We start from the raw sequence: 20,056 nt of genomic DNA on the forward strand, positions 1-20,056 counted from the left end.
CAAAACATTTATGTATAGCGTTGCTATAGAATGCCCAGAATCCTCAAACAGCACTTAACATCGTTTAGAGAGGGTCGGGCTGCTTATGACAACCAGATGAAGTGATGAGGCGCGTCATCCTCGATCGGACGCTGGATCCAAACAACAGCCGCAAAGGACGTTTGGGGGACCGAGGTACCTGGTCGGGCTCTTGTGCGGACGAGGGGTTCCTTGGGCGCGACAGTGGACTTGAGGGGTGGGAGGACGAGGTCCCCGTTCCGAGAAGGTATGGGCGGGAGAGGTGACTGTCGCTGGGACTGGTCAAGGGTTCACGGCACTGTTCTGCCAATTTTTCTAAATAAAAAGGGAGGGGCGTTAAAAAAAATCTACTCTGGTATTTGTCGTTTTGTGGGAAAGGGATAGTATTAAGGCAACTCTCTTGGAGGTTTTTAGTGCCAGTAAACAGGACGATTCACTAATTTTGACAATCACCCCTTCTTTGGCCCTGGGCAAATAGTGTCCTTGGCCTATGGATTATAAAGTCATGGTCCCTCAGAGCCTTTTTTTGGCGCCATCTGGCTTCTAGAACATTCCCAAACCTGGAAGTGGTTAGCAAAGAGGTAGCCCTGGGCACCCAGCGATGATAAATAGACTGAATTTCCACTCACCCCACAGCGGCTGGTTGGCTCACCGAGCAGGAAGACAGGCATGCGTTGACTGCCCATGTCTATTTCAAAAGCCACGATTTTCAGAGAAGACATGAAAGGGAAGAAATTAAAAAATATCGTGTGTGTGTGTGTGTGTGTGTGTGTGCGCGCGCACGCGTGTGTGCAGTGATAGCAGGTAGGAGTAAACAGTATATGCTGGTGTTGGAAAAGAAACCTAGCAAAGAGGAAGCCCCTCCCTACTCTTGGTGAGGCCAGCCTTCACCGCATACCTGCTCTGTGCCAAGATCCCCAAACACGTCGTGTAGACCAACTCCTTTCGTCCTCAAGGACGACCACTTTGTAGAGGGAGAAACCGAGCTTATGGAGGAAATTGGCTGGGGGAGGTCAATGTCAAAGCCATGCTGATTGTAAAATGTGGAGCCCGAATGGAACCCTCAGTATGTTTGACTTAAAAGCTATGGAAGCACTTAATTTGTCACCCAGTGCTATCCCCAACTGAGCTGGAGCCAGTACGGGGGATGTAGGAGGCTGTTTCCTGATTCTCTCCACTTTATTTGTTTTGTTTTTAATAATACAAGACGAAAGCATTAAAAAGGGAGCACATTTGTTGGAAATCTCTGGGCTGCAGTATGTGTGCAGAGGATGTTGGGGGAGGGGTGGTGGTGATGCAGGGGAGGAGCCCCTACGAGGACCAGAGTAAATAACTGCTACCATTCATTCAGTGGGCTGCACGGGGGCTCATTCTCCATATGCCTCAAGCCTTAAGTGAGGAAAACAGAAACCATTAAAACGATACACACAGACCTACGGAAAGGTGCCGGTAACCGTATCACATCAATCCCCAAGTCCCCCTAGGGGGAAGCGACAGGACAGGAGGAGTTAGGAAGTTGGGTAGCTTAAGGGAGAATTGAACATCCATAGCCAAGGAGAAAAGGCTAAGTATAGAAAAATGTAAATGGATGGGCATATATCAGTTTATAGAATATAGCGTCACTGCTCGGAAAACGGAACTTCAGATACCTTGGCTGAAATATCAGCTATCACATACATCCTGTGTGTAGTCAATAGCTCAATGGTTCTTGAGTTTGCAGGTTACACTCGCCTGGGAAGCCTTGCAAATCCTGATGCCCAGGCCCCATCCCAATCAGAATCTCTGTGGGTGTTTTCGTTTTTTTGTTTTTTTTGTTTTTTGTTTTTTGTTTTTTGTTTTAAAAACTTCTGGCATCTTTTAACTTGTAGCCTGTGTTGCAAATCACTGTTTCTGGGTCAGCGTTTAATGGAGAGGCAAGCTCGTTTTTCGGCTTTTGTTAAATTGTCTTGTTGTTTTAATGAACACTTGTAATGGTCTAACAGAACCAGTCCTCATCTTGATTCTTTTTATACACTGATATCTTGCTTAATCTTTCTCTCTCTTCTCTTCCTTTCTCTCTCTGCCTCTCGGTTTCTGTCTCGGTCGCAACCGGGGTTGCAAATACTGGACTAAGAGACTGTATTCGGTGGTGAAAAGCTTTGGTGTGTCAAAGACGCATGGGCTTAGAAAGCTCTCTACAGCCTGGTGAGAAAATAACACATCTTAATACGGTTGCATTCAATGGATGATTGCAGAGAACAGATTCGGAGGCCTCTCACGGAGCGTTTGCGATGATGATAAAAGTGTATTTTCACCGCGCTGACCAACTTTTACCCCTGGGTGAGTACATGCTAACTTTTATCCCTCTGCTGCCATAAGGAGAACACTGCCTTTGGAGTCAGATCTAAGTTCTGATGAGCCTCTCAACTTGGTCGGACTGTCCTTCACCCCATTTCCCCACTGGTAGAATGGGAAACATACCCTCAGAGGATTGTGAAGCCCGAGTAGGAGCACCTAGCAGAGGGCTGAGGCACTCGGAGGCAGGTAAGTGCCAATATCCCCCCTTCTCTTTGTGTGCGATTTGGAAGGTTGTCGCTTTCCCTAGAGAGGCTCTCAAGGGGCAGGGGTCCTCTCTGGTTGTCACAACAGGAGCACCTAGTGGCACCTAGTGGGTAGAGATGAGGGATGCTGTTGAACACCGTATGAGGCGCCAGGCGGTCCCCATAACACAGTGCCACCCGCCTTAAGTAGATTAAGAATCGTTAAGGGACCCATGCTGTACTACAGTTCTGAGAAAATGAAACCGCCAGAGACTGGAAGAGCTAATTATTCTGAAGCTTTCAAATATGTCACACATGCTCATATTATTTACAAAACACATGCAAATACAGACTCAAAAATAACCGACTTCGACTGGTTGTCTTTTAGGAAGTACCCAATGCTAGCGAAGCTAGGCCACGGAGAGAAAAACCATAGCACATCTGCCACCGCTAGCTGGAATGGCACGGGGGAAACTTTCTCCTCACCCTGCCCACTGGAGGGGCGTAACCACGCCCACAGTACATAGTACTTTGGGAAAGTGAATCTCTCTCTCCAAATATCATTAGAAGACTCCATCTCCCCAGAAAAGCATGACAGGGTTGTTTTGTGTGGATTACATAGAGAGAGTGACGTATTCCTGCACAGCAAATACCATAGTCTGGATAGAAGTCTGGATGGAAGTGGTAATGTAAAAAAAAATATATATATATATATGTGTATATATATATACACACACACACACACACACACACAAATGCCGCTGATAAAAGTGAGTCATTGGCAACAACCAAAGTTTATTTTTTGGACTTTCTGAAAGTAACTCTTGAAAGGCTTTTGAAACGAGGCATATTACATTTTTTTGATGGGGAATCAAGGACAATAAAAAGTAAACATTGGGGATTTGACCCAAGAAAGCTAATCATTGCTCAGACTTCACCAATGTTCATGATGAACTAGACTCCAGGGGTCTACAAGAGTAGACATTTTTTCCAAGTTTTTATTTAAATCCCAGTTGGTTAACACATAGTGTAATGTTGGTTTTAGGTGTACAATATAGCGATTCATCACTTATATACAATGCCCAGTATATCATTACTAGTGCCCTCCTTAACCCATTACCCATTTAACCCATCCCAGGCCCACCTCCCTGCCAGTAACTCTCTAGTTTATTCTCTACAGGTAAAGAGTCTGTTTCCTAGTTTGCTTCTCTTTTTCACATGTTCATCTGTTTTGTTTCTTAAATCCCACATGTGAGTGTAATCATGATGTTTGTCTTTCTCTGACTTATTTTGCTTAGCGTAATACTCTATAGCTCCATACACATCATTGCAAATGGCAAGATTTCATTCTTTTTGATGGCTTATATTTCATTGTATGTATGTATGCATGGGAGGTGTAATGTGAAATTTATTACATATATACACACACATGTGAGATATATATCTCCCATCTTTATCCATCACTTGCTGGACATTTGGGCTCTCCATAATTTGGATACTATTGATAATGCTGCTATAAACACTGAGGTTCATGTATCTCTTTGAATCAGTATTTTTGTGTCCTTTGGATAAATATTTATAGTGCAATTGCCGGATCACGGGGTAGTTCTATTTTTAAGTTTTTGAGGATCCTCCATACGGTTTTCCAGAGTGGCTGCACCAGTTTGCATTCCCACCAGCAATGCAAAAGGGTTCCTCTTTCTCCACATCCTCACCGACATCTGTTACCTGTGTTAATTTTAGATACTCTGACTGGTGTGAGGTGGTAGCTCATTGTGGTTTTGATTTAGGTTTCCCTGATGATGAGTGATGTTGAGCGTCTTTTCATGTGTCTGTTGGCCATCTGTAGGTCTTCTTTGGGAAAATGCCTATTCATGTCTCCTGACCATTTTTTAACTGATTACTTTTTGGGGGGGCGGGGGTGTTGAGTTTGGTAAGTCCTTTAGGTATTTTGGACACTGACCCTTTATCAGATACGTCATTAGCAAATATATTCTCCCATTCTGTAGCTTGCCTTTTGTTTCCTTTGTTGTGCAGCTTTTTATCTTGATAAAGTCCCAATAGTTTATTTTTGCCTTTGTCTCTCTTGCCTCAGGAGACATATATAGTAAGAACTTACCACAGCCAATGTCAGGTTACTGCCCATGTTCTCCAGTGAGTAGATATTTTTAGGAATAATTGTCAGAAAGTGACCATTTAAGTTAAAATTAAATATAAAATTCCATGTTTTGTTAAATAGAGCATTTATCCAAACTACTCCATGCCTTGAGGATTCTAAGTGATTGCTAGATAAATCACAATTGTGTGATATTATGATATATATTAGAATATTAACATGTATTATGAAGTAGTCAACATTGACAATGTTGTTTTCCAACATCCAAAAATGCAATCTTGAGGTCTGCAAACTATAGCTAGTTGAGCCATTAAAAAACAAAAAACAAAAAACGACTTCATCTTTACAGAAAAGTGATACTACAGAAAACTTCCCATCTTTAATACCGATTTAGGACAGGCTGATAGTTCCTCTGTCATCAGGTACTATTTGGGGATGGAAGAAAAAAGTTTTCCCATTCTTGTATTTTAAAATCTTTCATCTTTTATGAGCTTCCCAATTGTACACAGAACACTAACCTACCTTCACCTGTCAATGGGGAACTGTACAATGAGTATGTATTAGTGTGCATTAAGAGAACAGAAGAAAAACCACGAGGTCAACTCTACATGGAAAAACAAAGTTAAAAGAAATTGCAAAGTGGGAAAATGTTTGAATGTTGGCAAATGGTTAAGATCCTCAATAGTAACATGGAAAATCAATAAACACTACAAATAAGAACGAATAAAACCTTTATGAAACACACGTAGGCAAACAAATTCATAATGTCGGAAGTACAAGCCACACGTAACAAAGACAAGTTACTTAGTGCAGGATGACTGTTGAGTGTGGGATTTAAGATTGGGGTAGCTGGAGTGCCGGGGCTGTTTTAAGGACTAAACTCTGACAAGCCTGACACACGGTAGCTAAATAGATTATCGTTAACAGACTGGCAGCACATAAAAGATGAATCCGCCCCTTGGTGAGGGAAAATTGGTCCTCATTAAAAGAGCATAAAACTGCTGCCCTTAGTGGGTATAGCGTGGTTGTCATCTATCCTAAATGAGCATGTCTTCCCCACCCCACCCCCGACACTTCTTGTCCTTAGAAAATACGCAGATAGAGACAGGATTCACCGAGGGATTTAGATTAAAAGACCCAGACAAACCGCTCTCCACCGGCACTGGGACCGGTTAAAGTAGTTTTATGTATGTCTTCACATTGGAACTCGGTAGAGCAGTAAAGTTACAACACCTAACTATTCCTCTCCTTGGTCACAGTTTTAGAAAACATCCTACACAACAGTGGAACGCGCATACCCGTCCCCACACACACCGTCATCAGGAGGAAAAGGCTCGAAAGATACGCAACAGGTTAATGTTTTCTTCTGGGTGTTGGGAGTTACATTCAACTTTATATTAAAGACCATGTTTAATATAATAAACATATGCTACTTTTCTATCGGGAGAAAGCATATGTAAGGGGTATCAGAGAAGGGAAAATTGGGATTTTTCATACGAAAGAACTTCATTTCTGCTACAGTTTACATGCTTTTCCTCTCCCTCAGTCCCATGTAAGTTAGTGACAAAACCGTTTAGAAATGACACCATGAGATGAACTTTATTTTAAAGCTCATAAAAGCTTCACAATATCAGTGACAAACAGAATCCACATTTCTTCCAATTTACGCCTTCACATGACAATGTGCTGTATAACAAGAGATAGAGTTGAAAGTTTTTGTTCTGCATGCTGCTAACACATTTCACTAGCTTTTGCTTTACTCATTGGATTTTTTCAATATCAAAGCAAGAAGTCATATTCTATTGGACAGAATTAATATTAGAAAGCCCTTATGAAATCAGACTTAGTCTTGTTTATAAACATCCACACCCACACACGTGCTGAAATGGAGAGCAAAATGCAAGAAAACTACCTTGGCAGGAACAGATGCTTCAAGATTTTAATCACAGCCCTCTTGAACAAGCAGTACAGTTTATTTTCTCCAAAAGACAAAAGTCAAATTCATCCTCAGTGGTGCAAATGGGAATACTGCACAGAAGCTTAGTATGAATTCACAATTCCACAGGAATCTGAGAGTTACCAAGGCAATTTTCCCTTTTAGGATCATAAAGACTACAGACTGAAGCTTTTTTCTCTTTCCATATAATACACAAAATTTCTAAACATCCTTAAAAAAGAAAATATAAATAGTCTCAGTATGTTATGTAGAGTCACATACTGTGGCAGAAACATCTACTGACTGAAGGACGAAGCCGACGTAGTGTGCTCTAGTCCAAGTCCATGTTAACGGGCCTCTTCTCGTGAGGGTAACACTCCCCGTTCTGACGTGGAGGCTCGGCACCCAGATGTTCTGTGCCTTCTAAATCTTCTTCCTTTTTATCAGTATTTGGGCCATTTGGAGTTCTTTCCAGTTTGGGTGACTCGATCTTTGGTTTGGGTTGTGTTACGACGGGTTCACAGGTGTTATTCAACTCCTAAGCAAGGAAAACAAAACTGGTCATCAGGGTAACTCAGATCCATCCAGTCATTTTCAATTACTTTCATAACACACGTGAACGGGTACGTTTCTACCAACTCCAATTATATACAGCTCAAGGAATTCATTTTCTCGTTACACTTGCCCAAAACTATAGCTTGAGGCCTGATCAAGAGAGAAGAGAATATTCTTGTAGGATGTGTCAGGAACTTGCAAAGTACTCCTAGATTATATTACCTCACTTAATCCTCACAACAGTATTAGAAAGTAGGAATTATGATCCCCATCTATGTAGGAGAGAGAAGATGGTTCAGAGAGGCTGGATAATTTAACCTCACGATCAGGAAAACCAGTGAGTGAAGAGCTGGGATTCAAGTTTACAGCCCCCTGACTTCAAAGGCTCACGATTCTTTAACCTTCACTGTGTTTAAACATTCTTGCAGATGAAAAGCATTCTTTGGTTTTCTTCTCAGCTTTCTTTAAAGCCTCACACACTTGGCAAGTCCCTCCTTGATACAATACCAATCTGGGTCCTTCTCCAGTGCCCGGAATCCTAACACTCTACCTTCATTTGTGCCCGCAGCACCTGACGCCATCTGATACACTTCCTTCCGCACTTGTAAGCTGCGAAGCCTTCCTCGAACCAGCAGGTGGACTGTGACAGGGGCGGGGACTGCCTCTGTACACTCAGTTTAACCTGTGACCAATGGCTGCCACATGGTAGGCGCTCAACAAATGTATTATTTATTGAAGTAAATGACTAATGAAGAAAAGGGAATTTTACAGAAACATAAGGTCTTCTGTATTTTGAAGTATCAACAGTGAACTAATAAGAAATCTGGTTTCAGTCAGAATGAGGTAAAGACTGATCAGAGAAAGAATTGTCTCAAGTTCACAGGATTACAACTGGAGTCCCGAAGAGAACACAGGAGTAAACATTAGACATTAATGCTTACCTTTATTTTCGCTTTAATTTCCTGAGCACGTACAACTGGATCCTGGTCAAGACTCTTTTTAGCCTGGGCATTCATGAGGTTGTTCATCCACTCCATCACTTCATTAACAGACTTCTCAACCTTTTTCATCTCAGACTCATCAATATGATTGTATTTCTCATCCTGAATGGAAAAAAAGCACAGTTATCCTGTGAAACGAAGTATTTAACAATAACATCTCACCTGACCCAATTTTCCATGAAGTTCAAACCTACCTCTGGTCTCAAACACAAAAACAAATGTCTCACTTAGGAAGATGTGTTCACAACGAAGGCTCCTCAACTTAGTATTAGTTTATTAAAATCTAGGTTAACTTCCTTGCGATGTATAAAAAGACTTACATTATTTCTGAAGTCCGCGGCTATCTTGGCATAGTGCTGCAGTCTCTGTCCCAGTTCTTCAAACATTTTTGGTCGTTCCTCAGCTTCTTGAAACCGAACTTTAACTGGAGTGCCAATTTTCTAAAACAAAATGTAATAAATTAGCATTTGTCTAACTGCATCTCAGAAGTCTGTAGTCTAGGGGGAGAGAAGGGCTTACCATTAATTCTTCCAACTTGTCAACATATGCTTGTTTAGCTTGGTCCTCTCCCTCTTCATAGAGCCAGTTTTCGGTCTCCGTGAGCAATCTCAGAAAATTCTGGTGATCCTGTATAGGACACAGAAGAGAATCCGTATCAGTTGCAACTTTACCGCAAAAATTTTCACAGCAAAACACTCATCCTCAGAAGTGTTAAACGCTAAGTAACCAATCTTACTTCTAGGAAGGCACGCTGATTAGCTGGATTCTCTTTGCTGAAAAGTTATCAAGGAGCAATAAACACTACCCGTGCCATACATTTTACATGAGGGATGAACTGTAATTCTTTGGCTTCTCTTTTACACAGGGACATCTGAGAATTTTTGGTAAGCTGCTTACTGACTTAATGATGTACCTCAGAAGTCCAGTGTCGGACAATCTATACATTGAAATGTAGTTATGGAAGAGCAGTTCTTTTCCCGTTCTTCAAAGCAACTGGGCCTTGACTAAGTAACTTTCTATTCACTCCCACAACTACTGAGTACCGAAAGGGAGATGTCAGACAAGTTGACAACAATTCAATCACTGAACCTAAATCATTTCCGAACCAATTCATGTAATTATTTCTACTCTAGCCTGAGGAGGTCTACCCTATTTTGGGTCATCTCTCCTTCAGAATCCAAACCATCTAAGAAATTCAGGAAGTGTCGGGGCAGAGCCAAAAACCAAAAGTTTATGACAAGGTAGCTCAAGGATCTTAGAACAACACAGACTCCTCCAGGTTTAAATTCTTGTAACTTCAGGATTAATCCCTAAACCATCCTAAATTTCTATCTAGCCAATTTTTTTCTAAGTCCGATCTTTCACAGTTGGGCTTCTGGGATTTACTCAGAGCCACACTGACTTTGGGAGCTTAGAAAAGGGCTAAGGGGAATAATGTGCTCAATAAACTTTGGAACAACTGCATGAACAAGTCTTATGGGATAAAACAATGACCACAGAGCAGGCAAGGGAACCAGTCATTAAAAAAAAAAAAAAGGTCTGAGGTCTTTAAAAGCAAGGTTTTTTTCCCTCTTATTTATCCCTCTAGCCCCCAAACCTTTAGTGTCACAGACTCTGAGTAAATGTTTGATAGGTTCTTTCTTGTGGATGATAACAACTAAAGGGTCACTGGGATAAGTTAGAATGTAAAATTGCACATCACTAATGGGCCTCTTTCCGAGACTTTGTTTATACAATTTCTATTTCAAGTTTTCTGTTTTCAAAAAGCTCGTTACATAATCTAGTAGAGATTTAAATGTCAGACTTGAGATGAAACAGTTTATGAGATTATCTGAATAAAAACAGAACGTGGGGCACCTGGGTGGCTCGGTTAGTTAAGCATCCAAGTTTTGATTTCAGCTCAGGTCATGATCTCACGGTTTGTGAGACTGAGCCCAGCATCAGGCTCTGTGCGGACAGCACGGAGCCTGCTTGGGATTCTCTCTCTCCCTCTGCTCCTCCCCATCTTGTGAGCGTGCATGTGCGCTTTCTCTCAAAATAAACTCAGAAAAAGAAAACAACAACAACGCTCTACACATACCTGCTCACATATAAATTTTTCATATGGTCCACACAACTTGTCCCTGAACTCATACACATATTCCTCCACCGCATTTTTAGCATCGTTTCTTTCCTTTTCCAATTTATCTTGCATTATCATCTTACCCTGTCAGAAAACAGAAAAGGTCAATTCCAGTCTTCTGTTATCTGTAACTAAATTTTAGCTAGACTCTGGTGTTAAAATCAACAATTATATACCCCGCCCCCAAAAGTGTTAACAGTTCTAACATACACCTCATGAATCTTCCAATAAATCTTACAAAGTTCTTCATTTACTATATACACATAGTAGGTTGTGATTTAAAAAAAAAAAACAAACAAACATTAGGTAATAAATTACATAGCTTCCGCATCTCAGGTTTAATACCAAGGGGGGAAAAACCCAATCCGCTGTAATTTATTATTTTTTTTTAGGTAGTTATACGATCGTCCCCTATTAGGATTAATATTGGCAAGCGTATAATGGTCACACCATTCTGCCACCATATTTGAAATTAAGGACTATAAATTTATTTACCTACTTATGAAATATAAGTGAGGTATAATTATTAAATTTCTAAGCACAATGTTGCCATCTCAGCAAAATAAAACAGAATCTCAATTATGTTCACATATTCTAGACTACAAAGAAGCACAACGTACTTTAACAGAAATATGTAGTATGGCCTGAAATACCAATTGTATTGTGCTCTGTGCTAGGACATACTGGCATCCGATTTCTTCCAAGAACTTGGGCAATCAATTATATACCTGGCAGAATGATCTACGGTACAGCTTTCTTTCAAAAGGATGCAAAACTATAAATAAAGCTTGTTAAAAACATTAAATTGGAAAACCATTAGTTATGGACTCATCCTATTCCTAAAACTGTATAGAACTTGGGAGTATGGGAAAGAAGTGTACATATTTATCTATTAGAAATATGGGTAACAGGGCCAAACAACTAAATACACAGCAGAATGAAAAATATTTACCTGAAGCACTTACCTCTGTCTCAATATACATGTTAAGAAGGTCTTTCCCTAACTGCCAGACCAAGTTGGCTTCAATAGGCAGCTCAACATTCACCACCTTTATTTTGGGTTTTTTAGCTTCTGGAGGCTGGTCAACTTTCTTTTCATTTACCTTAGGGAAGGGGTAAAAAAGAAGTGGAAAAATTCTTACATAATCCTTGAAACAATGACAACAGTATCTCCCTATCATACTTACTGATGACTTAGGCAAAAATAAAGTCCCTAAACTTTAGAAGAATGTCGAAGACCGTCTAATTCCCACCACACATTTTACATTGGGCTGCAGTTACAAGTTAAACATGTCATACTTTCCTTCAAGAATTCAGGATATTTTTCTCTTTGCATGGTAAATTTAATCTCTCCTGCTAAAGCTTTTCTTCATAGTTCTCTAATTTTTAACCCCCTTCAACAATATTTCAGACTCCAAAAGTCAAAAATATTATTAAATTGCCACATCTTTAAATAATAGTCTAGAACCTTAATAGTAACAAGATAGATTATGACCAATGCTAAGCATGTTAGGACCAATCTACTCCTGTAATATATACTTAAATCCCTGTATCCCACTATTATACCTGTTGCAATTATAATTAGCACTATACTGATGAGTGCCTTTTAAAGTTTCCTGCTGAATGCGGGGATTATATACATACACACACACCCATACGTATATGTAAGTATATGTATAAGTATCCTTATTCCTATTATCTGTCTTTGAGTGATCCCACTTTTCACAAGCAACTCTGTAAGGTAAAAAGAGACAAAGAGCCTTAATATAGAAAGTGAAATGATGCAGCAAACACTAACAATTTACTGCAGTTTTTAAAAATATGTAAATACAGGGCTAAAGAAGTAAGTATCTCTCCTATCGCCTTTAATTTTCCAGGACTTTTCTGTGTTTCCATTTCTATAGGCTCCTACTAGCTGAGATGGTAAAGAACACAATTTAGGAAACTCAGCTGTAGAACAGACTAGAAAAACCAAGGGGTATAAAACATATACCCTGACTGGCTGGGATGGCCAAATAGGAAAGAATAGCCCATCGATACGGCAAACACCACCGGTGGATAATTCTGGGGAGTTAAAAAAAAAAAAAAAAAAGGTTGAAGCTCTAGGCACGTCATAGAAGAAACTGGGACTTGAAAAAGGTTCAGCGGCTTGCCTAAAATGATGAAGACAGAGACGGGACTAGAACTCCTGTTTCCCAGACTTATTTCAGTATTCCTGAGTCACAGGTCTCAGTGCGGCCAGCTGCCTCACCCACAATGATCTTGCCAATCAGCCCGCAGTCCCCATGCCTTCTTCACTCTAGTGCACAGACCCCCCAACAGACTATGTATGCTCCGGGGGCACGAACCACAAGGAAAATGAGTTAGAGGACATCTACACCTAGCAAAACACAGGAGTACGACAGATATTTGGGAAACGAATGGATGACAGCACATGTGTGGCAGTGAAGTCAGCATAAGACTCTCTGACGGTCCAACATTAAACCGACTACTGACTAAACCAATACGTCACAAAATGGCACTCGACAAGGCACGCATGAAGAATCTCCAAAGTAGTATGTGACAGTGTTCCAGAGGGTCTGCTGCCATCAGTCCCACCTACAACTAAGAATATGAGATGGTGCCCCATGTTATGTTCCAGACAGGTACTGAGACCATCAGCACAAGTCAGTTCATGCTCAACGCTACGTGAAGGGGAAGGATGGGGACGGCAGGGAGCTGTTGTGGCAAAGAAAGCAAAGCTGCTTCACCACCATGCAACTCTGGAAGAGAAGAAAAAGGCGGCTTTCAGAGAGTCAGGAACTAAAGCTCGTAGTAGGACCCCCCCCCCCCCCGCCAGGACCAATCAGGGCATGAGATTAAAAACTGAAAGCTTTTACCAAGTGTATAATGTATTTTTGCCAATGAACAATTCTAGAATTCATCGGAGGGTAAGAGAGAACCAAATCACTAATGAAAGATTAATAATTTACATGCAACTTGCACAAAAAGTGGAAGTTCTGCAAAGCACAGAACGATCTGGAGTCACAGTGGAAACTTGGCGGTATCTATCGGACCATGAATTTTAAAGGTTTGCTTATTAGAAGCTGTCATTTATTCAAGGGACACCACACAAATCATTTAGCTTCCAATACATACTGTGGAAGCATGGCAAAGCAAAATTACTTTGAGGTACGATCTGGTTGTTACCAGATCATAATTAATTTGACAGGTCACTTGAGAGGAGAAAAAAGTTTACTAGACTCCTATAGCCCGTGTATTTATCATCAGACTAATGCAAGTAAGAACTCATCACACAGCACTGGGATGTAGCTCTTTCTGCTCCTCACATTAGCAGATACGTCTGGCACCAGAGAAGACAAGAAATGCCATGCATTCATCTCTTGTTGCTCGGAGCAGCAGTTCATCAAGAGAAGCTGTCATGTTTAAAGCAGGATATTCAGTTTCCTGAGTTGAGCTTGAGTACCTCTAACTCATTTTAATTGAAAAACACATAAAAAATTAACAGAAGAAAAATCCTACCCAGAATAAGATAACTTGGTGCTTGCTCTTGAAACTGCAGATTTAATGATATCATTAATGATCACATGTTGCAACATTGTCTAAAGGAATGAACTAGAAGAGTCACTCACTTTGTCAGCATCTGGGATTTTGTTTTCTTCTGAGGTAAGTTCAGGTGAAGGGGGAGACTGTGAGGTTTGTTGACCATCAGTTTGTACCTGGGGCTGTGTTCCAGCTTCACTGTTGTCTTGCTGGATATTTTTCTGAAATGAAAGCCCAGGCACAAAGGATGTAGAAAGCAGGTGTACTTGTATAAATTTAATAGGTTATAGGGCACCCAAGACAGTACGCTCAATTTCTGAAGTCTTAATAAGTGGGGGAAAAAAGAGACTGGATAAAAGCAAAATAAACACATGAAAACTCCTTACAAATCTTAAACCTGTAAGAAATTCTTTCCACGATAGCAGTTGATATAGTTAAATAACCAAGTAGTAGGCATTTTGATTGATGTGATGAGTCAAGAACTCTCCTTTAAGAAACTTTCACCTAGCTTTGTACAGCTCTTAAGCTCTCAAAAGCACAAAAAGTAGGTTGACTCCAGGCCTCTCTCCCAAAAAACAAGATTCCAAAACTTAAATTTCACCAGCAGCTGTGAGCATCTCAACACAGCTCCATTTCAATGAAATGAACAGTTGCATAAAATAGCCAACTATCAGTCATTCAGGGATGCATCATTTCAGCTTACAGATACCCAAGACCGCATCCGTCCCCACCTTCTTTTTGGGATCCAGCCATTTCCACCTCAGAAGATCTCAGGATAAAGAATATATGCTACATGTTAGTAGAACTCAATCCCCAATAATCAGTGCTTGCTATGCTCTTTTCCCATCTTCGGGAAAAGCCCAAAACATTCTAATTTAACTACTTTCTATCCACCCTGAAGCCTCTTAAAATTTTCTTTCAGAACTTCAAGATTCTAAGGCAGACACTGAAGTATTCAAAAACAAGGCACTCATGATGTAAATATACCCAAAAGGCACTAAGAGATTGATACAACAGGTATTAGAATAATGGTATCTGTCGCCAAATGGCAAAGTCTATGGCACTGGTCATTTAACTCATTATTTTGAAATTTTTCTAAATGAGAAAATGAAGGCTCAGATGTAAATGTTCTTTAAACGTTCTAGAAATGGTAACAGTGTTAACAGAGTTGTGTGGCCACAGGATACCATACTTTCTCACATGTTAACTAACACATTACACCACCTGCCTCTTCACGTAAGCTATTTGTGATTATTATCCAAAAGTAAACTCTAACAGTTAATCTATCTTGAAGTTTCTTAAAATTCTTCTGCACTCATGCTAACAAAAGTCTAAATTAAGAACGTGAACAATAACAACCTTCTATTCTCTATGTAGATACTTCTCTTCCCTCCTCCCACAATACAGCAAGCCATGTAAACAAAAGTGCAAACCATGTAAATAAAAGCAAGTCCTGAAATACCAAAGTCAACTTCACAATTTTTAAAAATAATCTTTAATATTTGGTATATATTCCACCACATTAATTTTTTTAAGTCTTTTTTCTTAATCATCAGTCAACACCGCCTTCTCAATATGTGGTCGACGCCTTTAAAAAAATAATTCAGAGAAACTTTATGACTCTAGTTATATTGTAATGTGCCAGTTCAAATTAAGCTATATAGAATTTAATCATAAGTCATCAAATTCCGGGCTGTGTATTATCATCACCTAGCAATTGCTATTATCACCCTTACCCAAAATTCTAATCAAAATTAAGGAACATGTATTTTAACCTTTCCCTACCCTTCTCCTATAGAATTAAATCTACTATATATTCAAACACAAAGGGTGATCCAGAAACTTACCTCGGTGTCTGAGTTTTCTGCTGGTCTTTGATTTGGACACTCCATGTCTGTTTCAACAGAAGATACTTCATTCTCCTCAGTTGGGACTTTCTCCACCATAGATGCTGTAGAGATGGTGAAAATGCCATGGGTATTGACTCGCACTTTCACTTTCACTCTAGATTTTTCTCCATCTTTCTGCGCAGAAACATTCTGAACTACGAAGCGGCCTGGAACAAAAAGAAATTGGCAATTTTAGAAGTGCATCTAAATCTCCGTAAAGAAGTCAAAGGCCCGAAAATACAGCTTGAAAGTATGCTAAGTCCTAAATCTCCCCAATTTTCTCTACCAACTGAATTAAGAATCTTTTTCACTACAAACATAAACTTAGTTATATAGTATACTTCAATGCTTTGAGATTAGTCTTAATATGCCATAAAACCTTCAAAAGCAAGGGCACTCTTGTGATCGGGTGTATTTAACATAGATATTGCACTGCTGACAAGCAGTCCCTGCCTCCTCCTACCTTGTTTCTCCAGATTGGTGGTAAGGGACAAACTAGACTGGAAAATCTGTTACCAAGTGTAAGGTAGATGGCTCTCAAGCGATATCAAGCACCAGATGCATTTTAATCCCACAGGGTCTTTAGGGAATACGGTTTTTCTGACTGAATAATCAAAACATTTCCCTAGCTCTTAAATACGAGAGGTTTTGATAACACCTGTTTATCAAAGTCTGAAATTACTATGCAAAATACAGTAGTTCCAGAGCCATTACTCATGGGGGGTTAAGAGTGTGGACTCTGGCCTGGGCTTGAACCCAGGCTATGTGTCCTAATTCAAGTTATTTAACCTATGTTTCCATGGACAGAGTTGGCAAGTGTTTACAGTGAGCATGTAAAACTACAGAACCAAGTGCTAAGTGTTAGCTATCATCTCCACCAATAGCCTTATTCCAGAGATCACTAAACCAAAATTATTTTGAACCTCATACGTGCAAAGCACTATATGGGATTTAACAGGCCTATATTTAAGGTGCTGTCTACACAAACACAGAAAGTTACATATTTAATTACCAGGTCAGTGAAAGATGTTGGAATTGACATTCAATAATTATCAGATCACTAGAGGTCAGGAAATAATTACCCATAAGACCCATTTAAAGAAACAGCATTTACTATGGGGCATCCAAGACAAGTCACAGGAGAAAGAGAAATTCAAGACTGTTCTTTAAGTATGTCTAAGCTTTTTGGTTTTGGTGGTAACATGTTAACTTGATGACATACTAAAAAACCTGGATTATACCCTTTGCATGATGGGGAATTGATGCATAGAATCCAACCTATCTATTAAAAGTTCAGTCTCTATTCAACAATTTCTTAGCAATAAATTCGTAAAAACTGTTTAAAAACAAAACCAAACAATCTGTGCCAGTACACTTTTAGTCTTAAATAATAAGAAAGAAGACACAACTGGTCAGGTCAGACTCCTTTAAACAACTTCATTACAAAAGGGTATGGGGCAAGGGTGAGTCTGGAACACATCTAGAGATGCTGGCAAATTTCGCCCTCAGCCTGGGAAAGACACATGGCCACGCAAAAAGATGTATCTGTAGCTCTCCAACAGACTTCCAGTAACTAGGAGTCAAAACAGATAGTGCCAAACCTCTCCAAGAAAAGTGTACCAAAAAAGATGTATTTTTTTCACTGGGTTCTGAGGCAGGTTTTAAGTTGGAAGTAACGTTCCATCCAGAGGAAAGGTTAACAGTAAAAGTAGGTGCTGATGCTTTAAATAGAGACTGTATCAGAAGAGAAAAAATACTGAAGAGTCCCTAAACACATATATGTGGAAGTAACAGTGGCACCAGCAAGTCATTTCATCTCTACTGGCCAATTTCTTCATCCATAGAAGGAAAAGATTTCTCCATCACCATTATTCTAAATCAACGATGTCTTTACGTGGAATTCTACTCCACTTGACATCAAGAAAAATTTTTACATTTGTAAACTAAGTCTTTAAAAGCATAAACACACAAAATTAATGGCTCACCTATTTTTGCTTCTGGATATGGAACTCCTTGAGGGTCAGAATAGAAAGCTTCTAGCTCAAAAGGTCCCCTTCTCAAGAAAGTGAGAACTTTGGAGAAAGGAGCAGCATGGTTTCGACTAAATACTTCATGCACACTAGAGGAAAGGAAAAAGCATTCAGTATTGCAAACATGTAAACTTACTGTGCTACACAAACTGAATAAACACTCTGAGATCTCTACCAATTCTAGCCCACCATTTATTAACACCAAAATGAGAGAAATATTTTGATCAGTTTGGTTGTTCAAAGATCCCAATAATCAGACTCTCAACTGTAAAAGTCATTTGTTAATTTTCCTTGATATTAAAATACAGTATTTGAATAGTTATCTTCTGCTACCTACCCTTCAGTATCTTCTGAATCATGGTTCCACACCAGAGATATTGGAAAAGGAACTGCATCCGTGATGGAAAATTCTCTAACTTTGAATGCTGGGGAAAGAATTGCACACTTAAAAGGAAAAAAGAAAAAGGATTATCAGGAGGCTATGAATAAATAATTGCACTCACCCTTTAATTAAAATCGGGTATCAAGTTTAAATTCAAAATCAAAATTGCTTACGGTACACACTGTCTTAAGTGCAAAGGATTTATCATCTAAATACTATGCCGATCACTAAATATAAAGACAGATAATACAATGAATCTTAGGATGGCAACAGTTAACTAACAGCAAGTTTCACAGGAGCTTGGGAAAAAACATGGACCTTTCCAGAAATGTCCTGACAGCAACTTCAATTACAAGCTGTACCACTTTTGAACCTGTGTATATATCCACAAACAGCTCTGTCCACATCATCTTTCGAATGTCTAAGAAACTGAAAAAAGATAAAACCCCAAATATTCATATTTTCAAGGAATTTTATGAAGGAGGTGATGGTAAATTCACATTTGGGGTAGATGACACCCAACAGACAGGTGGATTTAGAGTAGTTATATAAAAATGACTAAATATGTGACTACGCTAAAAGTCAGTTTCTGATTAGCATAGGACCCTTCAAAAGAGAGACCAAAAGTGAGCTCTTCCTCTAAAGAAATGATACACTTCCGATGTTCTGGGGAGTTGGGAGACTTCTTAGGGAAGGGGGCATACTCCATTATCAAGGAAAAAAACAAAAACAAAAACCCCATGACGAATCATGATGATACAACAGATAATTAACAATGAGTACCTATATGTTCTTCTTTAAGTATTAAGTATAGTCCTTCTAAATATCTTTGTGTATAGAATCTCTTGCTTTGCTTTATATCAAAAATAACTGTACGAACTAGAATAGAATTTAAGGATTAACTTGGAACTTAGTCAAAACTACTTACATCAGACTGTGATATCCTAACTACAGATGCTGCTTTTCTTATCAACAACTTCTAGTTTTGGTGCTTTTGCTCTGCCAAACACACTTGAGCCTCTGAGCCACCTTCTTACTTGATAAGTTAAAATCAATTAGGGGGAAGGGGGTCAGCTATTTTCTAAAATCACTTGTTAACTAATACTCCTAGCCCAGGAAATTTCCCCCAAATCAATTCCTTATTGCACCACATTGTTATTCTAATCCCCCTGTGTGCTTTGTAACAACTGTCAACACCACACAACTGATTCATGCTTTACAGTTGTGTTTCCCGTGTCTCCTCAGAATCATGCCTATTCCTAATCCACAGTTCAAGAAACATCAGCTGCAAATTTCTTTTAATCAGAAACTTCCTAGATGTTCCAGATCTGAAAATCCTGGTCTCCCCACAGCCTTAACAGATGTTTTTGGAAGTGTACTCCCTTGTGATATCTATTAGACACAAGGCTCTGCTTACTGTATGATCCGACCACAATGAAACAAAGCAGAAATGGCTTAAGGAACGAGCAGCAAGAGAAAGGAGGGCTGAGAACGTAATACCTGCAGTGCACATCCTCTAGCTACTGCTTCATCCGCATTGAGTGTCGTGCTAATATCTTTTCCAAAGAATCGGGCAATTTTTTCTTTCACGGCTGGAATTCGTGTAGTGCCTCCAACGATCTCAACCGCACTCACATCTTCAACTCTGAGCTGAGTCTGTTCCAGAAGGGAATGAAGGGGAGCTTCTATCTTTTGCAGGAGGTCAGCACAGAGTTCTTCAAATTGTGCCCTTGGCAAATAAGAGGAACACTATAAATTTTTAGAAAAAGCATCTGAAAGCCAATACTTTGTTCTATTTTTTTTGAAAATAATATTAACCCAATGAATTTGTTTTTCCTCAGACAACCTCCATTCCGTATGGGCCAAATTTAACTGTACTGTAATTTGTTAACTTTTTAAAAATATATGTACATATACAGAACAGGTACAGAAAAGAAATGGGGGA

At 39.6% G+C, this 20,056-nt stretch overlaps 1 protein-coding gene and 1 long non-coding RNA gene across 6 annotated transcripts in view; one reads left to right on the plus strand and one right to left on the minus strand.

Annotated features, from left to right (window-relative positions):
* On the plus strand, positions 1–20,013 carry LOC113600903 (uncharacterized). Of its 4 annotated transcripts, none has more exons than XR_003422011.2 (6): positions 1–181; positions 2,132–2,337; positions 4,633–4,691; positions 5,913–6,005; positions 7,713–14,605; positions 14,733–20,013. It is a non-coding gene; the product is annotated as an uncharacterized LOC113600903 (long non-coding RNA). The 4 variants fall into 4 exon arrangements; XR_008294863.1 differs by having other exon boundaries at positions 1–174; XR_008294862.1 differs by lacking the exons at positions 1–181; positions 2,132–2,337 and adding an exon at positions 2,368–2,541 and having other exon boundaries at positions 7,713–7,849; positions 12,172–14,605.
* HSPH1 (heat shock protein family H (Hsp110) member 1) overlaps positions 6,226–20,056 on the minus strand; it is a 24,018-nt gene continuing 10,187 nt past the window's right edge. Inside the window, exons 8-18 of one of the 2 annotated variants that reach the window (XM_027064636.2) lie at positions 19,612–19,840; positions 18,067–18,173; positions 17,685–17,818; positions 15,658–15,866; positions 13,900–14,031; positions 11,233–11,370; positions 10,226–10,351; positions 8,665–8,772; positions 8,466–8,585; positions 8,086–8,247; positions 6,226–7,127 (exon numbers count right to left, since the gene is read on the minus strand). In XM_027064636.2, the coding sequence (XP_026920437.1) occupies positions 6,921–7,127; positions 8,086–8,247; positions 8,466–8,585; positions 8,665–8,772; positions 10,226–10,351; positions 11,233–11,370; positions 13,900–14,031; positions 15,658–15,866; positions 17,685–17,818; positions 18,067–18,173; positions 19,612–19,840 (1,672 nt within the window). In that variant the 3' untranslated portion in view covers positions 6,226–6,920. The remainder of the gene's footprint in view (positions 7,128–8,085; positions 8,248–8,465; positions 8,586–8,664; positions 8,773–10,225; positions 10,352–11,232; positions 11,371–13,899; positions 14,032–15,657; positions 15,867–17,684; positions 17,819–18,066; positions 18,174–19,611; positions 19,841–20,056) is intronic. The other variant, XM_053214020.1, reaches the window with a different exon arrangement.

This window comes from Acinonyx jubatus, chromosome A1 (assembly GCF_027475565.1).
Source record: "Acinonyx jubatus isolate Ajub_Pintada_27869175 chromosome A1, VMU_Ajub_asm_v1.0, whole genome shotgun sequence".
Lineage (NCBI taxonomy): Eukaryota > Metazoa > Chordata > Mammalia > Carnivora > Felidae > Acinonyx > Acinonyx jubatus.